We start from the raw sequence: 21,256 nt of genomic DNA, 5'->3' as shown, positions 1-21,256 counted from the left end.
ATATGTCTAGGATACTTTTCATAATTCCACAAAGGTTAAACAAGTACATAGCAGTGGTAAAAGCTAAAAGTCACTAAGGTATCAGTGTCACTAAGTTCAGTGCCATCATGTGGTAGAGGAGCAGGGAACACTCTCAGGCAGTTAGGTGTTGGAGTAAGAAATAAACTTCACTAACTAAACTTCACTAACTATAAGAACTAAGGGCTCATTTATTTTCTTTGTTTTTTTGTAATTTTTAATTTTTTCCATTTAAATTTTATTTTATTGAAGGATATTTTTACACTACACTGTCTAGTCTACAAAGCTGTAGGTACAAAGACATTGACAAACAGCCTCTTGTCTAAAGCTACAAGTAGAATGCTCAGTTTCCCAAGTCTCACTTAAGACTTTCTTCCATTTTCAGATCACTGTTCTGAAAAGAACAGAAAACACTCAAGGGTAAGCTGAATCTATATCTCTGTCTGTCAGGTTGCTTCCAAGTTCTTCTCATAAAAATAAACTGGTGGGAACTATTTCTAGTAGGATGTTATCACAAAAGAATAGTGGCATTCATTCTTTAGTTATAAATTCTGATATTACCTTTCAACTAGTCTGAATAACATAAATCTATGTACATAAAATATACATGGGTATTTTCTTTTGGGTTCTGAATATATTATGCCAGAAAACTTTTACCAACCAATCTCTACACTGAGTTACCAGATGAAACTATTCTTTCCTTTAGCATCAAGCTAAATTTTGGCTACCCTAGAAGTTGTTGGACAAAAGAATTTGATCCAATGCTTTGCATCTGGAGAAAATATTCCTATTGAACAGCATCTTTGAAAGTACAATCTACAATACTAAGCTGACCCCAAAACAGTGTTGTTTTTCAACAAGGGGTAAAACATTAACAACAAGCACTCTACAAGAACACCAAAAGATCTTAACTTTGAGAATTATACAGTCATCATCACTATTATGAGGAAAGGGAGCTTGAAACAGACACATAAAAATCAGTGAACAAGAGTTATCAGGATACACAGTTTCATTCTCCTTCTCATACTGTCCATCCTGAGTCCCTCTACTCTCCTTCCACATATATCCCAGAGGACAGAGTTGCCATCAATGAGACTATGCCTCATAATCCAAGACGACATAGACAGCTTTCAGCAATGACAATTAGCAAGTGGATGGTCTGGTTTTGTACTCATACTTCTAGGAAGGCCTTGATCAATAGTAAGGTGTATTCTGCTGCAAAAATACCTATTAAGCTGCAAACCTATTAAGAAGCAAACATAACCAATACAGAAAATTCTGTCTGTATGTACATTTTGAATGTATGTTTATGTATGCTTTAATATGTGTGTGGGTGCCCATGTATTTTGCCATGGGCGAGTGTGTGTGTGTGTGTGTGTGTGTGTGTGTGTGTGTGTGTATGCATGTGTCTGGGATTGTGTATGATAGTACACACTATAAGATGGAAGGGCATTTTTGAGCCTTCAGCTCAAAATATCTAAGAAAGAATCTGCAGACACATGTTGGTATATGCATTTAGCTTTGTAAAATTGCTGTTTGACAACTGCTGTCTGCCATTGCTGCCTCTCTATTTGTTCATATATACATTTGAAAAAAGTGATTTCTTTCTAATAAGAAAGTGACACTACTTACACACAATCAGTAGGGAAAACACTGTAAGCTGTTTCTCCAGAAGTGGAAATGGGTTTTGCAGGACTATTTACACAACAGTTTTGCTGGGTCTTCCAAGTGGCTGATAACCCTTGTTCAGAAAAAGGCTGGCTAGGGTGAGTGGTGCAGTCTGTGTAAACGGACACCATGTGACCATAGTTCTTTAGCACCGTGCTCGAACCCACAGAGCTAAATGGCTGCACATGGGTTAGAGCCTAGGACCTAGAGCTCATTAGCACCATGTTTCAACCAAATGAGCCCCCCAGCCAAACTACTTACAATGGTAGCACCCTCAGACATGGCTGGGTGCTGAATTCCAATTAGTTGCTGCTGCAAATAAATCACATGAAACTCAAGAATATTCAGATTCCCAATTCTTCAAACATCCCATACATCACCAAAGCTCTCAAACAAAGTTCTGTGAATGTGGAGTTTCCAGCCAAGTCCACAGCAAATGTTGAAGCTGGAATATCTGTCAAGCATGGAACAGTTCCAGATTCCCAGCATTACTGAGGGTGAAAAGAGTCTTTCTTTGCAGAGAACAAGGATAGGAGTAGGGAGGGACTCTCCTGGGAAAGAGAGAACATTAGGTGAAAATACAATAGCACAATAATCATTTAAATTACAATGATAGCCCTTTTATCCAAATTTCTCCTAAATCAAAACAGGAGAAGGAGGATATCAGAGCAAGATATGATTCCTCCAAGAAGCACTGGGTACCCAGAGGCAATTCCACTGTGCCCTCTCCTTGTAGGAAGGCCTAAACCTAGTCAAGCCATTCTTCTGGGGTGTATCCATCCTGTCAAAATGAGAAGGAAATATCTCTGTTCTTAGGAGAATGAGAAACATTTACATGGGAGGGAGGAAAAGAAACTAGCAGAGCTCACCACTCACAAACACTACTCATCTCAAAAACAGCTGAAGCCAAAAGGAGACTATACATGTACAGATGATGTAGTTACAGCAGCTGATGTGACCATCCATTCAACCTAAGGCCTCTCCAAATAACTAGCCTTGTACTTGAGTGATAAAGGTCAATGATATTTTTAGTTAGGGTGCTGAGAGTAAGAATGGAGAAGGCATGAAGAATGAATACACAAATGTGAAAATGGAAAGCAAGAGTGTTTAAGCTATAATGAGCTATGTTCCTCTAATTTCTCCTCAATCTGAAAAGGGAGACAACACTGCTGCAAATGTGGGAATTTATCAGCAGTATTTGGGCTTCTTTATCAAAATAATCAAGTGGAGATGTGACTAACCCAAAGCTACACACCAGTTAATCTGCTCTGGGCTCCTAGAGACTGGCTCACCTCTCTACAGGACACCAAATAATATGTCAATGATAACAAAATAATGATTAAGAAAGATAGTGGAGAAGAAAGGTGGGGGAATGGAAGGAAAGAAAGACAGGGAGAGCAGATAAAAAGAGAATGTCCAGTGTAGTGAGGAAGAGTATGAAGAAAAAAAGAGGAGGATATCATGTTTCATTCTTGTCTTGTTATCCATACACATACAACCACCAATACCATAAAAAGGCCTTAACAACACTGTTTCCCCAATAAAGGCAGTGGCAGAAGGATGGGCTATTTCTTCCTTCTCATCTCTCTCGCTGAGTTAACATTTCCATAGTCTAAAGAGATGAGAACAATTAAAACAACAGTGAGCACATTATGCTTTCTCTCTTTTTTATAAAAAGGGGGTAAACTGGAGAGTACATATTAACATGAAACCAGTATGATAGTAAAAGTAGAGTCAGAGAAGAGGATTTTCATAAATTTTATTTTGAAGTGCTAAGTTGTGCATGTCTTCATTTTGGAGAGGAGCATCTTTCTTTGAGTAGCAGAGGAAAAAAATAGGAAAGGGAAGAGGAAAAAATAGGAAAGGGAAGAGGAAAAAGGCATAAAGAAGAAAATGAAAAAGTGAGACATATGATGGTTCATATGGCCCCCATCCCTCAAGTACTGACTTTTCTACACACACATTCTCTCTCTCTCTCTCTCCCTCCCACCTCTCCCTCCCTCTCCCTCCCCCCCCCCCTCTCACTCGCTCATGAGAAATGAATCAGTTATTTTGGTCCCATCCTATATCAAGTATTTTGAGGATGGATAACCTATCGCGGTCTGGGCAGCTTAAACTCTAGGCACTGATGGGTAGAGGAAAGAAATTTCCACCCGTGGGGAAGGAGGGGGGCTGGGTATCTCATCAAAATCTTTGAATCGTGGGAACTTGGGCACTCCAGGATTGGGGTCCACCCAGGCAGGACGTTGGGTGGGTGAGACCGAGCTCAGTCGGCGGTGCTCTCCCCTCAGGCGGCTGATTCCATCTAGGATCATCTTCTGGATTTCCATGATGACCTTCTGAACTTCAATCCGGAAGCTATCACTGAGCCAGCAGTAGATGTAGGGGTTGTAGCAGGAGCTGCTAATTGCTAGCCAGTGGAGAAAAAAGTAGAGACCATTATTGCTTGAGATGGATTCACTAGACAGCAGCACCAGGTAGAGGTTGAGTGGGAGCCAACTGATGGTGTAGACAAGCACCACCGTCATCAGCATCTTCAGGGTCTGCTTCTTCTTTCCTCGCTGGCAGATGTAGGTGTGAATATTGATATCATCAACAGCATTATGGATCCACAGCTTCTTGGCCACATGACCATACACAACCACCAGCACCAGCAATGGCAAAATGAAGAAAATCAAAAAGGTGCCCAGATCAAGGTACTTCCATGTGGATTCTGAAGTGTATGGGAAACTGGGAAGGCAGGCAGTTTCCTCAGTTACGTTTCTAGGTTATAAAACAGAGAAAGGAAGCCATCAGCTTCATTTGCCTTTTCCTTAAGGCTTTGTAGTGAACTGCTACAATAATAGGCCTTAAGGAATAAACATATGTACTGTTTGTATCTCTATTTAGTGTAAAGCCTAGAGTTATAAAGCAAGGAGTTCTGGAATTCACCTTATCCAGACTTCTCGTGTATAATGTAGGAAAAATAATGGCCATAAACAAGAAAGTATATGTCTAATAACTCACTGGATGAGTTGTTAGGAACTATAATAATAAATACTCCTTTAGAAAATTTATTTTTGTAACCACATCTTGAAATGTCCTAGTCAAGCATCTATTTGATGAATAGTTCCCTATGGCTTTCAAGGTCATCTGAACAGTAACCATTTTGTGATCCTCTTACCCAAACTCCACTTGGTAAAGCTTCTGGTAAACAGCATGTGGCAAAGCAGCACAGGTGCTCACAATCCAGATGACAATGATGCAAACATTGCCTTGCATGGGAGTAATCCGGGACTTCAGAGGGTAAAGCATAACCTGAAATGAAAAGGACCCCCACCCAATTCAATAATTCAAATTAGGGTTACTTATTAGCCATTCATCAACTGACATTCTGGTTCATAGGTGCAAAGACTTGATAGGTAGGAAGGTAAGGTGCTTTGACATTTAGTAGTTAATGCCAGATTTTATTTTACCAAAGAGCAACATTAGGTAATTATGAGTGGACTGGTTTTAAAGCTTCTGACTCTGAGTGAAAAGTTTCATGTTGAACAGTGATGTATACCTAAAAGAGTGCTTTATATTTCCTTTGTCACATATGAATGGATAAGCACTCTGCATATTCCTTCATCCCTCCCACCTATCTAGCTCCCTTCAAGCTCTTTCCCTTCTCCTTCTATACCCTCACACCTTGATTCCTAGGTAGCCCCTCCTTCCTTCATCTCTCTTTCTATCTGCCTCCTATCATCTAGATCCTCCTATGGCTTCCTCCCAAAAAGCTCTAGACACAAACCCCTCAATGCTATCCCACCCACTTTCTAGCTCCCTCACAAATGATTGACTGTGTAACCCCTCCCATTTTCTCATCCGCCCCCCGCCCAACTTCTGCTTAAATCACTGCCAATCCTCCTCCCAGCTCTGTCCTCAAGTCTCTTCTTCCTAAATTCCTCCACCCTCCCTCGCCCCCACCTCCCAGACCCAATCCACCATTCAATCTGAAGGCACACCCACTTCTGACTCATCCCACCCCTGGCTAGACCCGCAATGCAGTAAATAGAAACTGTTTTCCATGAGAACATTCTTTGATCATGTGTCCATTTGCCACATCTCTATTTCCCATAGAACCAAATCAAAATGGTAGATTTGTCTTATGTAAAATTTGACTTGGGAAAGGTCTGCATTTCACCATTTTGCAATTCTCCTAAACTAGACATATATGTTTACATATATTGTCTCAAGAAACTAAAAGAACTTTCTGGATTGTTTGTAATCTCACCTGTGTCTGTCTACCTAAGAGGAGAATATATCCCTTCACAAGACCTGGGAAGCACATACCCGGTGTCGATCCAGAGAAATAGCAGCCATGGTCATCACAGTAACATAGGCACAAGAGTACTGGGCAAAGCGACTGAGGTGACATGTCATCTTCCCAAACACCAAAGAATTACACAGATAGCGCACCTGTGGGAGACAAGGCTCTGTAAGGCTCAAGGACTCAAGGCTGAGTCTCACCCCCTCACAAAGCCCCAAAATACAAATCAAAGCCTTCTTGTTTCACCAAACTGCTGGCATGATTGTCTTCAGAAGCAAAGAAACATTTTCACACCACAATTTTCATGCTTTTTCCATGGTCCAACTTGAAGGTGCCAGAGGATACCATATCACAAAAGCTATCAATCATTTACCTTGTAGTCCAAGCCCAATATTTGGGTAAACTAAGATTGGCTCTTTGTGACTCAATGCAAACTCACAAGTCAACCCAAAGCTCACTTGCAACAGGTCCCCACTGCCTCTCTGGGGAAGAGGAACAAGCTTAGTTTTTCCCAGCCTCTGCCAAGATGGAAGATGAGCTCAGTAACAACAGTCTTGCCAGTTTCCATTTGTCTCTACCTCTTCCACCCCCATATTTCCAAACCCATTTCAATGGCTTTCAGCCAATGTGTCTCCAGGAAAACGGCAAATATTCTCCAAACCAAACCAACCTACTCCAAGGCTCCCTCCCTTCCCCCAAAGAGCAAAGTTATGCCTTAGCTACTCCCCAGCTCCCCGTAGCCACCCTCCTCAACACCCTGCTTACCATAGTGAAGGGAGAGCTGAGAAGAGCCAGCATCATGTTGGTCACAGAAATGTTGACGACAAAGAGGCCAGTTGCCGTGTGCACCCTCTTGTACTTCATAATTACGTGGTTTAAGACCCAGTTGCCTATGATGGCAGCAAAGACCACTATGGTGTACCCTATCACTAGCCAGAACTGCACGCTCTCGTCCTGGGACACTACTTCAGAACTGATGGGACCCGATGTGTCAGCCAGGTCACCCGTATTGGGTGCTTGGCCTGGCAGCTTATCTGTCATGGAGAGCTTGCCATTGCCAGCATGGCCCACGGCAGAAGCGGCATTAGACATGGCCTGCAGCACCTGGGAAGTGGTGGAGGTGATCAGGTCATCAAAGCCGCTGGGCACGCTCAGAGCTTCGGGAGTCAGCTCATCCCCATAGCTCATGGTGCCAGGATTTGGGAAAGCCCCTAGGGGCGATTCCGTGGTCGGGGCGTCCAGCTTGACGCTTTTTGTGGACCCTAAGGTCCTTCAGCGACTGGGGCAAGGAGGTTCCAGGGAAAGGAGAAGGGAAGAGAAATCCTCAAGGGAGGAGAGAGAGAGAGAGAGAGAGAGAGAGAGAGAGAGAGAGAGAGAGAGAGAGAGAGAGAGAGAGAGTTCCCCCAGGTGTCTGGGGGTGGGGAAGGGGAAGGGGAAGAAGCCCCCGGAACCAGCAAGAAGGGCTGGAACCCGCTTAGAGAGCTGCGCGGGGCAGCTGAGCGCGGGGCGGGCGAACCCGGCTGGCTCCCAAAATTCGCCGCCGCTGCCTGGAGAGCGCAGGCAGCCCGCGTCCCCAGTAGGGGACCGGGGCTGGCGTCCCCGGCACTGCTCCTCCTCTGCTCACTCCGGGATCTTTCTGATTCAAATTCTGTTGCCTTCAATCAGTCTGTAGGTCTGTCTGTTTGTCCAAAACCGGCGGGCGCTGTGGGCAGGGCGGAGTCCGGTCGCCGCCACTAGCGCTCCGAGCCGGTGCCCGCCGCGCTTTCTGCAGTCAGCTTTTATAGAAAGTCGAGGGGCCCGCGCGAGAGCCAATGAGAAGCCGAAGCTGAACAACCCCCCCCCCCCCCCGCCCAGTCCATCCAGGCTGGGGCGCGCCGGAGGGGCTGGCAAAGTCTTTACAGCTCATGCCCCCCCCCCCCACCTTTGCCGCTCTTCTTTTGCCTCCCCCTTTTCTATCCTGCTGCAGTTGATAGCTTAGACTTAAGGGTTTTTCTAGCCCCATAATTTGCCTTAATCATCTCCCCTTTCTCTTACTCTCCGTTTCTTTTCTGCACCAGCGCCCCAAACACCGGCTAGAAGCCGTGGTTCAGGGAACTGAAAAGGGGATAGGAAGACTATGGTTCCAACTGGACAGACGGACCCATGGTCCCATGTCTCACTCGGTCCAGCAACCTAGGTAGCTGTCGGGGGAAAGAGGTCACCAGTAAAGGCCTGCATAGTCCCGGAGGTTACAAGAATGAGACAAGGGGGCAGTTGGAGAATCGGGTGGGAACTCTCTAGGGGGTTTGGGAGCTCAAATAAGGGTCTCCAGGAACCGAGCGAGCTCAGCCAGGACACTCTTTCACCAGCCTCCAAACTGCCTGTGGTGATCCAGGAGTTCTGCGTCTGGCCTCCAGAGACACCGCACTCTCCTCTGAAATCCAGAAGTACCACTTTGAGAGCTGGATTATGGCAGGTTAGTGAGCAGGCTGGGTGCGTCCCTGAAGAGGGTTTAGGATTTAGAAAGCTTCTGCAAGTCAGTGCTGTCAGACTCAGAAGCAGCAGAGAGAGGGAGATGGAGCTCAGACATGGGGAGAGGAGGGAGGGATTGCAGTGAGAAAGAGACTGGTAGCCCCAGAGTGCCTTTTCCCTTGGGAATTTTAAGCTCCATGCTTGAGGAGTCCAGGGACATTTGAGTCCTAACGGGAACAACGGTGATGAGTCCCTAGAGGGGACTAGGCAAAACACAACGTACCTTGCCTCTTTCATACTTAATATCCTTTCCCTGTCATCTCTTACCTCTCTCCTACTAATTTACATGGAGAGAAACTGAGGCTTGACAAGGAGAGTCTGGAAAAGCCCACCAGAAAGCAAATTGCTGAAACACCAGGACTAGAAAAGACTCCTTTGCTATGCAGTAAGCTGTCATTCTGAAAAATCCTGGTGTTTGTTACAACCCGAATCCTGTATTCCTAGCCACCCCCTACTGCCCAAAGGCTGTGGGAGAAGCCAGTAACTACGTCCCCTTTCTCCAGGAGGATCCAGGAAAGGAGTCACCTAGCATCAATAATGCCAATAATTACATATTGGGTATAAGGAGAAATTCATTAATCATAATCATTATTACTATCCATGCATGGAAGATCACCAAGCATTCATGAAAGAGGCAAGAGAACTTCTGCAGCATTGGGTGGTGTGTGTGTGTGTGTGTGTGTGTGTGTGTGTGTGTGTGTGTGTGTGTGTGTTCCTGTCTATCTGTATCTGTCTGTCTCCCTGCCTGTTTTGCCTGCTGTATGTCTATTTGCCATAGCACAGGCACATAGTAAGAAAGGGTTGGGGCAGAGAGGTCTGAGAATCTTTCAATCTCTTGTGGGTGTCTAAACTTATGGAGAGATAGTGGCTACTGACAAATGAATACTGAATAGGGAATCATAAAATCTAACTAGACCCTGATTGTCTGCATGGAAGATAAGCCTTCTGGATGTAGACCTAAGCTTGGAGAAATTATATAGTTAATAGATAACTGATTTTCAAAAGAAAGGAAGCCAGAAAGAGAGAGAGAGGGAAGGTGGTAGGAAGAAAAGGAAGAAGAAAGGAAGAAAAGAAAGAGAGAGAGAGAGCAAAAATAGGAATGAAACAGGAAAAAATGAACTATTTGGTTTAGCAACCCACAGAGCTGAGACACATAGTAAACATATTGAAGGAGTAAATAAATATTGTATTCTGCATCAGAGACTGGGAATCATTATCTCTAGTTCCATCTCTTTGCAGCAGTTTCCACTGGAAATTTGGCAGTATATTTTAACTGGGTACTAAGAAAGCACCTTCTCTGTCCTGGACCCTCATCTGGTCTCCCAAAGAAAATGGGTATCTTATGTGGAAAGATCTGGCAGGCAAAGGCAGAACCAAGATTGCTAAGATGCAGTGTTGGCCTCCACCAACCTGTTAACAATAGTCCTCAACCTTTTTGAGACAGAGTTTCTGCCTTTTGTCAAAAGAAGGTGGGGAGCACCTAGATTTCTCAGGACAAGTGAACATTACATATGACATTCCTAGTACAAGATTCAGCAAAGCAAGGAATAATTATACTTTTCATCATATTAACATCCTCAAAATTTTATTAGTTGTACAAAATACTAGGTTTATTATTATATATTTTCATATATATATATATAAATATTGCCTCTTCCCTCATCCCTCCTGTTGGTCTCATTCCTCTTCCCTACTAGCCCATTTTGCTCTCGTCTTTTTTTCTGAATTATACATATAAGAGAAATATGTGATATTTGTTTTTCAGAGTCTGGCTTCTTTTACTTTAACATCACTGCTTTTTTGGCATTCCATGTCCTGATACACATAGATCTTTCTTGACTCACGAGTCCTCAAAGCCTGTGAACTTGCAAGGCATGTTCAGGCAGTCAGGACACAGAAAAAAATTCCTGGGGCCAGTGAGTCCATCTATGTAGCAGTCCATCAAGGGAAGAGGGGGTAATGGATTGGAAAGAGGAGAATTCAGTCTGATTATTATTCTTGAGCATGTTATAAATGTACAAAAGAGAATAATCTACATCCAGGAAATAGTTAATTTCAGGCAGGCATAAGATGTTCACATATCTAGTCAGTGCCATAGGAAGGAATGGTGCCGGAGGAGGGCAGTGGACACTTTGCAGAAAGAAATAGCATTTGAGCTGGAGTTTTAGCAAGCAGACTGACAGAAATGGGCAGATAGGAGGGCAGATGAGAGGTTGAAATTTCAGCATTTCCCCACCAAAATCTGCAGCAATAACACAAAGAAGGGAAATGCTTCTGGCTTTTTCCACGGAATGGGGGAAATGATTTGAATGAAGAGTTTAGTATCTGTTATTCCTATGTATTTCTCTATTTACTACAGTGTTTTCTGAGTATTTCCATGGAGATGGTGTGGCTGAGAGTTGAATAAAATAGTCACATAGTATGGCAGACAGAGGAAAGATTCCTTGACACAATAAGAATAAGAATAATCACATATATCCATGTGATCTTTTTGAATTATTAGTCTGTCCTGAATGTATGTATCTTTCCCCTCTCTCCCTACCTTTCTAGTCTTCTTCCTAGAAACTGACACTTGTTGCTTTAAAAGAATTCAACAATCCTCAGGTGGGTTCAACCTTCCAAGTTTGTGACTGTGCCATTGTAACCCAACAAAATTATTTTCTAGGTTATAGGACAGGGAATGCACCTGGCCTCATTTCCCTTCATGCCAACTTTGGATGGCTTTGCATAGTATAAAAACTTAGCAACAAACACAGGATAAATTCCTCTCCTTAGAGACTCCAAAATCTTTTCTAACTCTGCGAACACAAACAACCTTCATTTCAGGCAAAACAGCTTCTAGTTCTTACAGCTGTGTACCTCTCTGGAGCTGCTCAGTCTCAGTCAGTTCAGATCATTCAATATCTGCACAACTATATTTCACATTGAATATCCTCTCTCCTGTAAAATTACTACCGTGTTAATCTTCTATCTTCTATGTCATAAATGCAAAATCAAGCAATCAACCGAGCAAAGTCATGCACACATACCACCACCACCACCACCACCACACACCAGACGCCCTACATCTCTCACTAGACTTCTGGTAACAGCACCTAGCTTGGATTCCCCACTTAGTGAAGACCTCAGTTCTCCCAAGTCTTTTCCAGGATCTCAGCATTTCTGTTCAAATACCAACCATTACAGGAAATAGCACCCAAGCTTTGATCTGCCTTTGCATTTAATAAGTCTTGGACTGACACTTTCCTTCTGAACTCAGGAACCAAGGAGAACTGCAAACTTCCATTATTACTCTATTTAATCTCACTTAGAAAATAAGTCCTATAAAATAATAAAATGCTGAAACAAGGATACAGTTGACCCATTGTAACAATGAGACTACAAGACACTACTCTGAAAACAAAATTTACAACTTCGGGGAAGGGAGAGGGGGGAGTTAGGGAAGAGGGAGGGGAGGGGATAGTAAGGGAAAATAGAGGAAGAGGTAACAATGCTCCATAGGAAATATACTCATTACCTTACTCACGTAACTGTAACCCCTCTGTACAGTATCTTTACAATAAAAAAAATTTAAAGAAAATAAGTCCTATAACAGGAGAAAATTCTGAGGTGAACACATTCTCTGGTCTTTATCTTGTCCCTTATTATTATGCATTTCTCCTGTCTGGAGGTAACTTGAGTTTCAACAACTTATTATTTTTTCCAGTAACTCTGTTAGTACCTTGAACCTCATGCATCCCTGGTATCTAGTCAAATTCCTTTCCTAGTATCTGGGTTCCTATCACCTATGTACAGGCTTAACTTCCACCAACATTTCTCCAAGTTAGATTGCCCCCCCCCCCAAATTGTACCCTCTGCTACAAAACTGAATAGAATCAGAGAAACCACATCCTTTGGATGTGCTCACAAGCCTGTGTTATCAGACCTAGAGACTCCTATTGGGGGTAGCATCCTTTAACCATTTGGCCCACTCTCTCATGAAGCGATCCATAACCAGATCCTGATTATCTCCCCATGTCTCCACTTCCAAGCAGTGCTCACAAGCCCATGAAGATGATTTATACCCAAATTTACAGCCTTTCCAAATGCAAAGGCTGTCACTGGAATACACCTTACTATTTCCAGTCTCCTGATCAAATCCATTTGCCAAAGTGCTTCTACCTAAGGAGTCACAGAGGACGGTACCAAGTTTTAGTCAATGTACCTATGACTAGAGGTGACTCTAGAATATTGAAGTGCCTTTGTGCAGCAGGACCTCAGCCCCACTATCAAGGAGAGGGAAATTGTAGAAGGAAAACTCTATGATAACATCATTTCAAATGATGGCAGTGATCACTTTGTTGTTGCTAACTGCTAGGGAGATGGTAAAAACCAATGAGACATTCATAGGTGAGTTTCTGAGTTGAGGAGTCCCATAGTTCTCAGTCCTGCCATCTTGTCACTCAGTAAAAGGAGACTATATAATCTCAGTTTGTGAAAGCAGTTGGAATCCCAATGGTACCTTTTCTACTACAAACAAGTAATAGTTCAGTTCTTCATTGAGCCCAAATCTGCTTTCCAGTGACTTCCAGCTTGAGGGCCCACTTCAGCCTCTGGAGTCACACGTAATCAGCGCAATCTCTTTTCCTAATATTTCCCTGGATTCTCATTTTGCCATGACTGTAAAGCAGATGGAACCTTGCATCCTCAAGAGGAAGGAGGGGGGAGAAAAGATTAAACAATCTCTGTGAACTGAGAGGAAACAGTGAAGTGGATAAAAGCAAGGCCAACTGCATCAGAGCACTTCTTTGGAAAACACATGGCTTTTGGGGGGCTGCCTTCTTATTGGGGGATATTTCACTGCATTGGTGGAGGCATTAAGAAAGACAGAAAAGTGAAAGCAGAGAGAGAGAGAGAGAGAGAGAGAGAGAGATCTGATCTTGAAGAGGTATGGAGAGAGAGCAAGGGAGGCTGCCTTCTACCTCCTGATCCTTATAGCTAACAACTGCTGGGAGTATAGTGCTAGAGAAGGCTATGGAAAGGATAATGTCTGGAATTCACTCTCCTGACTTCAGCATTTCTGACATAAAGCTTTAAAGAGGTTTTAGGAAGTCACTGAAGTTCATGAAATCATGTGGGTGGGGGGGGGTATGTATATATGTATGTGTATGTGTGTCTGTGTGTCTGTGTGTTTAAGAAAATAGTGCACTGACCACTCAAAAGATCTTTCACTCAGAAAAATAATATTAAGAATTCCATCGTTTTCAATCTTCCTACCTTCAGGTATGTCTCCCTGCCCAGAGAGTTTGAATGTCCTCTACTTTGCATATCTTCAATGACATCTCTGTGAAGCCAGCCCAGCCTCTGTTCAGACAGCTCTGCATGTCTGCAGAATGCATTCTTCTAGAATGAAATCTCCCTCCCTCTATCTACGGCCACAATTTTGTCGTAGAGACTGCTGTAATTAACCTAAAGTACTTTCAGCAGGTTAGTCAAAGACTAACAAAGACAGCAATTTGGTTATCCACGTTTATCCTGCTGAATTTCTGAGGCAGCTGTTGTCACAGGAATAGTAGCATACTGAGAAAGTCTGATCAACAGGTATGGATGGATGGGGCAATGCTTGGAGAGCATCTAATTTAAACTCTACACATGGCAGAGGACTGAGACTCAAGCAGAGCTGCTGACTGAAGTTAGAGAGCTCAGGCTTCTGATATTTTTCTGTAGTTTTCTCCTTTTCCCTTAGTTCCTCATTTTCATTAAACTGGAATTCAGGAAATGATCTCTCTGTCATTTAATAGATTAGTCTTTATTGAGGTAATTATGTTTGGGCTCCTGCCATATTTAAATAATAAAATTTAAAAACCAGTGGAGCTACCAGAGAACAAGGTTTCTAAGCCTACTTTCTCACAAGTGGGGACAGTAAGAACATGAGAAAGAAGGGCTGAGGCCAAAATGGGTGAGTCAGCCCTATAACCAGGTCCCCCCCGATTGCTGTCTACTCCAGAACTCTTTGCACTGCCTTAAGCTTCATTGTGACTGTTGGCTCTATTTCGTTGTTACATATTATTTCTCCCTTTTTTAAATGGAAGAATAATTTGCCAGTGGATACTATGTAGTCCTTCTTGGCACACAGAAAGAATTCAATAAACATAAGTTAAACGAACAAATGAATGCTTGCTTTTAACATCTCTAATTTTGGAATCTCAAAGCTAGAATTTTATGAGAACCCTCTGATTAATTGGCACATTTCATCTAGTCCAGAGAAGAAAATCTCCAGAAGTTTGTCTTTTGTACTTGATAGTTAAAAACAGTCACTTCTGAATCTTATCTTGCCTATAACTTGAAATATAATCAAGGAAATCTAAGGAGCCTGCTTAGCCCTTTCTGGGCTTCAGTTTCCTTATCTGTACAACATGAAAGTTGGAATGAATTGTCTAAGGCCTGTTCCAACTCAAATCTTTTGTAATATTCATCACTGTCATTACAAACAACAATAAACCTATTTTTGACTTTTATATTTCAGTCTGTAGACACAGTTTAGAAACAACTGAAAATGTAGCAAATTATCTTTACCTCTCATCTATGTAAATACATCTGAAATAGAGGGGGTTGTTCTTAGAGATACCTTATACTTGGTTGTAATTTATAGTAAGAAATTGATGACAGCTGGAATTAACACCCAATCTTCCCTTAATTTATCTCAGGAAGCACAGCCATGGCCACATTGGGGACAGGACATAAGTAAAATAAATAAATAGATAAGTAGATAAAATATGAAAAAATAATATAAAAATGAGAATGAGGTCCAACAATTAAGCAAATATATTACCTTCTTTCCTTAACAGTGAAAGCCATAATAGTTGCAAAATATTCCATGGAACATATATCCACTATAGGCCACACACTATTCACATATGTAGATATGACAATGAGATAGAAAAAACCACTAGCCTCATGGAACTTGCATTCCCACAAAGAAAGCTGACAACAAATAAGCAAAACAGTATCTCATCATAGCTAGTGCTATGAAGACAATGTAATGAAGTACTAGAGAGAAAGAGGCCAGTGGGGGAAGGGTCATTAGGTTGATGAATTAAGCCACTCTGGACAGATAGTAATTAGAAGACTGAGACCTGAATTATGAGAAATCAAGCAAAGTAGAAAACAAGGGAGAAAAAACCCCAGCAAATATGGAGGCCCTGAGGTAGAAACAAGTTTTGAATGTTTACAAAAAATAAAAGCCAGTATAGGCACAAAAGATAAGCAAAAAGAAAATCATTTCTGGTACTTCTTCTCATGTTTGTAGAGTCAAAAAGACTGGAGTACTAGATTCCTATCCAGTCTAGAATATTTTATAAACCTGTAAGTCTTTTCTTAGTCTTTATACCATCTGATGGAAACAACAGCCTTTGCGAGTATCCTCTTTTTTTCTGACAGGAAAACTGAAGCAGGAAAATGTACAAGTGGATGCATTTGTTCACATGATCAGATTTACCAAAAGAGTGCAGATTTTTAAAGGGATGACATTGATCAAGATTCATTATACTCATAATATGTCATTGAATAGCAACTTCTTTGTACAACTTTTTAAAGACTTTTTTTTAAGCTAGAAATGGTTCTGTGGCTCAAAGTGGTGGAGCACTAGCCTTGAGGACAAAAGTTCAGGGGCAATGCCCAGGCCCTGAGTTCAAGCCCCAGGACAGGCACCGAAAATTAATTAATTAGCTAATTAATTAATTAAAAAAGCAAAAGCCATATTTTTATTTGCTTATTTCTTTTCTTATTATTTACTTGAACTTCAGTCTCCTGTACTGTAACATACTTTTTCATGACAGCCTTCTATATCTCTTTCTTACCATTGTCTGTAATGTTGCAGTATTTTTTCTCCCTAAATCTGGCCAACAGACAGGCAGGCAGGAACTGGGAGATTGAAGAGATTAGCAAAGCATAACGTGCAGTCACACATTTCTGTATTTGCTCTGTAGGCTTATTATGTATGCTAGTGAGCTTCAACTCCTACTGGCCACATTGGTCCTTCCCACTGCAGGTAGGATACTGGTCACCAAGACAAGCAAGGGAAATTGGGCTGCAAAACTGTGGTTATGGATTCAGGTAGCATCCAAAAATGCTGTCCGAAGAAGGCAGTGTGCTTGGCAGGGAGCTTCTGTCATTGAAAACATATTATTTCAAATAACTTTAAAGACATAATTCATATTCTTCTCACAAGAGATCACCAAACAGCCATCTGCCCATCATCTTCCTTTGCCTGATGAATGGAGATTTAAACAAGTTATTATTGTTTTATATTTCTGCATTTTGAAAAGGCAATGTTTACCAAATTTATTCAGATTTGGAACACTCTCCCTCCCTCCTTTTTTCGACCTGCTGATCTTGATGTCTCTTTGTTTAATGAAAAGAACATTAGTCTTTCTGCCGGGAGACCACAGGTTTTGGTTCCCTCTCGGCCAGTTCCTTTCTCCTTGAATAAACTCCTTGAAGTCACCAAGTAGCTCTGAGTCTTGGTTTACTTAGCAGTAATAATCTATGTCTTTCCTTCTTGGGATGGTTACAAGGTTTCTATGTGTTTCTTATAAATAATCACTATCTAAACAATAAGGTATTATTATCAATGTGCATTCATAACATTGCTTAGCATCTCTCGAATTTTTTAACTTCTCTCTACTAGATGCTCATCTCCTTACCATGAGCATTTCAGCCTTTAAACTCAGAAATTATTTCCTAATTATTTTTTAATCACTGGGGAAAATATGTGAGAGATGTTGACCTTACAGATGGCTCTGTTGTGAACTGAAGCTTAAGGTTAACTCAATTATTTGTACCCAGTAGACAAAAAGGAAGAAAATAAACTATTCACAGCTAAGATTGTGAATAATTTCTTCCTCCTACTCATTTAACCGCAGGGAACCAGCTATGCTGATAACCACTAGCTCCTTGGAACTCGGAGTCGAGTCCCTTTACCACCAGCATCTCTGTTACTTGAAGGCTCATTGGAAATGCAAAATCTTAGTTCAAATGTGGCACCTTTGCATATATTTATTTATTTAGTGCTGGTACTGGGGCTTGAACTCAAGGTCTAGATGCTATCCAGCACCATTCATGCTTAGCTTTTTAACTCAAGGCTGGTGTTCTACCACTTGAGCTACTTTACTTCTAGGTTTTGGGTGGTTAATTGGAGATAAAGAATCTCACTAACTTTCCTGACCAGGCTGGCTTTCAACTCTGATCCTCAGATGGTAACCTCTTTAGCAGCTAGGATTACTGGCATGTGCCACCTGCATCTGGCTGCATCTTTAAAAAAAAAATAGAGGATACTTATTTTAATTAAATAGAGGAGAAACTTAACTAGCCTTGCAAGTAAAAACTAACCCACTGTTTTTCAAACAGCCATAAAATTGGAATCACCTGATTTGCTTTAAATACTATTGATACTTGTATCTGACTCCTAAAGTGTTTTTAATATATCTGAGGATTTAGGAATTTGGGAGACATTTTTAAAGCTTCTAAAAAATACTAAGTGTGTATAAATGCCTGTGAAATACTGCCATGTTTGCAGACCACAGTGCAAAAATGGCTCATATGAATATAAAAAGATGCTTGTTTTTCATTAGAATAGTTAGATTGCTCTAGTTAGCATAAAGAGAATTTAAGAACCACTAAGAGTAGAAAAAGAATGGAAAAACATTCTGAATTTCCAAAATCATTTGCCAGAAAGAGTACACGTGAAATGCAAAATAATGAAAGTTCCAGGGCAAAGCAGTTCTCTCCTACAAAGCCTCTCTTCCATCCCCATATACATCTCTGCAAAGTTAGGGGTTATTCTCTGACCTGTAGAGGACAGTGTAAATTGAACAGCATAAATTACCTAGGTGACTTACTGCTTGGGTCATTTTAATAGCCATAATGAAGCTATTCTAGACCTTGAGTTAAGTAGGTAAATGGAGGCTCCTCTTCTATGGTGCCTAATGAACCTTTCACCTGTTTACAATAGCCAGGGCCACTTCCACCAGCTTCATATGAGCTCTGGCAGGCACATATTACATTTATCTCCACTCATGACTTGCTTCCTGTATGTGTTAGATTCTTTTTCCTTACAGTCTGCACTAACAAGAGTCCTTTCTCTTTTACAGTTTCACATGTCAGTTTCTGAGTACAATGCATCTTGACCAAAGTCACCCCTTTCATTGTTCTTCCCCATCTTTCCAAACCCAACCCATGCCCTCAAGACGCCTGGCTAGTCTTAGTTCTTGAAAGGTTGAACTTGGCTCTTGCTCATCCTTTTACTATTACCTCTCCATATTCTCCAACCCATTTGGCACATGCTCAGTTTAAGAAGCTGCTTAACATATATCAAGCCACATTCCATTGGAAAAAAAAGTGCAAGTGCTTTTCAGAATTCTCTGAGCTGACTTAGTTCCTACAGGCTTCATGGAAAGAATATAAGCTGGCAAATTCTGTTCTTCTTCTTTGCTATCCCACATTAACATCCTGAAAGCATATCAACAGAATGACTTTTGGCTTTGTTTCTTTTATACCTAGCATGCTAATCCCAGTTGTATGTGGTATGCTAGCAGGGCTTGCCCTGGCTTATTGGAAACTGGGTAATGAAAAGGAAAAAAATAAACCCTGGGAAAAATCACCAGGAGCTAAAGGTGGTTGATCAATGTGGAAATGTGAAATGTAACAAGCAAAACATCTTTGAAATTACTACACCTCCTCAGGCTTGCCAATCACTTTTCCCAGGATTATTTCTCAGAAAGAGCCATGGATGTATGCAAAGTAGAAAAGATCATTGATTGTCAAAGACAAAAGGTGCCTCGGTGACCCAGACCCAAAGATCACAATGGCCTTAATGAAACATACAAGATTTTAAAGGTTTAGGTCTAGAGTTTGTCCATCACTATTTTCTAATTGCTTATTCACTACTCTCTTTTATGAAAACTTTTAATAAGGCCACAATAGAAAAACCAAATCCAGATGCATCCTTAGTTCATTAAGTAGAGCATACTCACTGTGATTTCACTGTGGTGAGTAGTTGAGAATCCCAAAAGCAGTATAGTATTTAAGGGCAATTAAATTAAATACAAACTGGTTAGTATGTCTTCTTGAATCAGCACAAAATGTTGGAAAGTGAACTGTATTCTTATGCCAACATATTTGGGATAATTTAGCTCTGTATTAGAACCCTAGGCAGGACTGATTATTGAAGCAACTCTAGAAGAGATTTCATGAGTGGCAAAAGTGATGCCCCTGCATCCTTCCCCCCCACCCCTACATTTTGTTCTGATTATCAGGCCTTGTGAAGCTGAGGTTTTCCCCAGGCTTAGAAATGTAGCTTTCTGTTTCTCTTTTGTGTCAGTGATTGAGCTCTTTGTTCTCTAAGTACTCCAGTTGTGCTAATGGACAGAATTCAGACAGTTTATCCTTGGTCTTGAAGGACTGGAGAAGAGGCAAAAAGAGAATCACTGCCTTCAAGTGTATATAAGACAAAACCGGGTAAAAGCATAATTCTATACTTGCATATATGAAGCATCTTGGAATTGGCAGTAGGTCTTCTTTTCTTTTTTTATTTTATTGTAAAGATGCTGTACAGAGGGGCTACAGTTACATGAGTAAGGTAGTAGTACATTTCATGTTGAGCATTGTTACCCCCTCCTTTGTTTTTCTCTTACTATGCCTTCTTCCTCCCACCTCCCCCACTCCTCCTCCCCCCCAAAGTTGTAAAGTTCATTTCCAACATAGTGTCTTGTGTGGATCATTGTTGCAATGGGTCATCCTGTATGCCTGTTTCAGCATTTTGTTATTTCCCTTCCCCTCCCCAAATTAGATAAATGTATATACAAGATGCAGGGTACCAGAATCAAATACAGTGACAACAGGGGATATACTATAGGGGGAAGAACATACAAAAGAAACAAAAAAATCTCATAGTACATTAAAAACAACAACAACAAAGAAAAGCCTCTTGTGTTCATATCTTGGGGTTCATTTCGCTTAGCATCATCTTATATGGTCATATGTACCCAGTTTTTGAGCTTTTCTGCTCATCTGATAAGATTATCCTAGACGTATACTAATTATTGCAAATAAGGGAAACCATGGGACCTATAACCACCTTTCAATAAGGGAGCCAAAAAATAGAAGAAAACAGCCTCTTTAGTAAATGGTGCTAGCAAAATTGGTTAAACACCTGTAGAAAACTAAAGCTAGATACTTATATATCACCCTGCACCAGAATCAACTCCAAATGGATCAAAGACCTCAAAGTTGAAGCAGACACCCTGCAAACAATACAGGGAAGAAATAGGGGAAACTCTAGGGCTCCTTGGCACAGGCTGAAATTTTCTTAAGAAAGACTCAGAAACACAAAAAATCAAACAAAGTTTGGACAAATGGGATTGCATGAAACTGCAGAGTTTCTACATGGCAAAGGACATAGCTAGCAAGATCAGTAGAAAGACCATGGATTGGGAGAAGATCTTCACTAGCCATACAATGGACAAGGGCCTCATATCTAAAATATATTTAGAATTCAAAAAATAAAATCCCCCCAAAACAAATCCTCAAAGCAACAACTGCCCAATTAATAAGTGGGTTAAAGACTTAAAGAGAGACTTCTCTGAAGAGGAAATAAGAATGGCCAATAGACACATAAAGAAATGCTCAACTTCTCTGGCTATAAAAGAAATGCAAATCAAAACAACATTGAGATTCCACCTCACCCCAGTTAGAATGGCTATAATCAAGAAATCTGATAATGGCAGTGGG

General features: G+C 41.3%; 1 protein-coding gene across 1 annotated transcript in view; it reads right to left on the bottom strand.

Annotated features, from left to right (window-relative positions):
• Positions 1-3,772: 3,772 nt before the first annotated feature.
• The window catches only part of LOC122100581 (probable G-protein coupled receptor 83), a 105,476-nt gene continuing 87,992 nt past the window's right edge, over positions 3,773-21,256 (bottom strand). The window contains exons 2-7 of the mRNA XM_042670906.1: positions 8,179-8,457; positions 7,429-7,593; positions 6,743-7,239; positions 6,001-6,126; positions 4,850-4,983; positions 3,773-4,449 (exon numbers count right to left, since the gene is read on the bottom strand). Of these exons, the coding sequence (XP_042526840.1) occupies positions 3,798-4,449; positions 4,850-4,983; positions 6,001-6,126; positions 6,743-7,239; positions 7,429-7,593; positions 8,179-8,457 (1,853 nt within the window). The 3' untranslated portion in view covers positions 3,773-3,797. The remainder of the gene's footprint in view (positions 4,450-4,849; positions 4,984-6,000; positions 6,127-6,742; positions 7,240-7,428; positions 7,594-8,178; positions 8,458-21,256) is intronic.

Source organism: Dipodomys spectabilis, unplaced genomic scaffold (genome assembly GCF_019054845.1).
Source record: "Dipodomys spectabilis isolate Male_0828 unplaced genomic scaffold, ASM1905484v1 ptg000586l, whole genome shotgun sequence".
Taxonomy (NCBI): Eukaryota; Metazoa; Chordata; class Mammalia; order Rodentia; family Heteromyidae; genus Dipodomys; species Dipodomys spectabilis.
The sequence above is the reverse complement of the archived record's forward strand: the minus strand, read 5'-3'. Positions and strand labels throughout refer to the sequence as shown.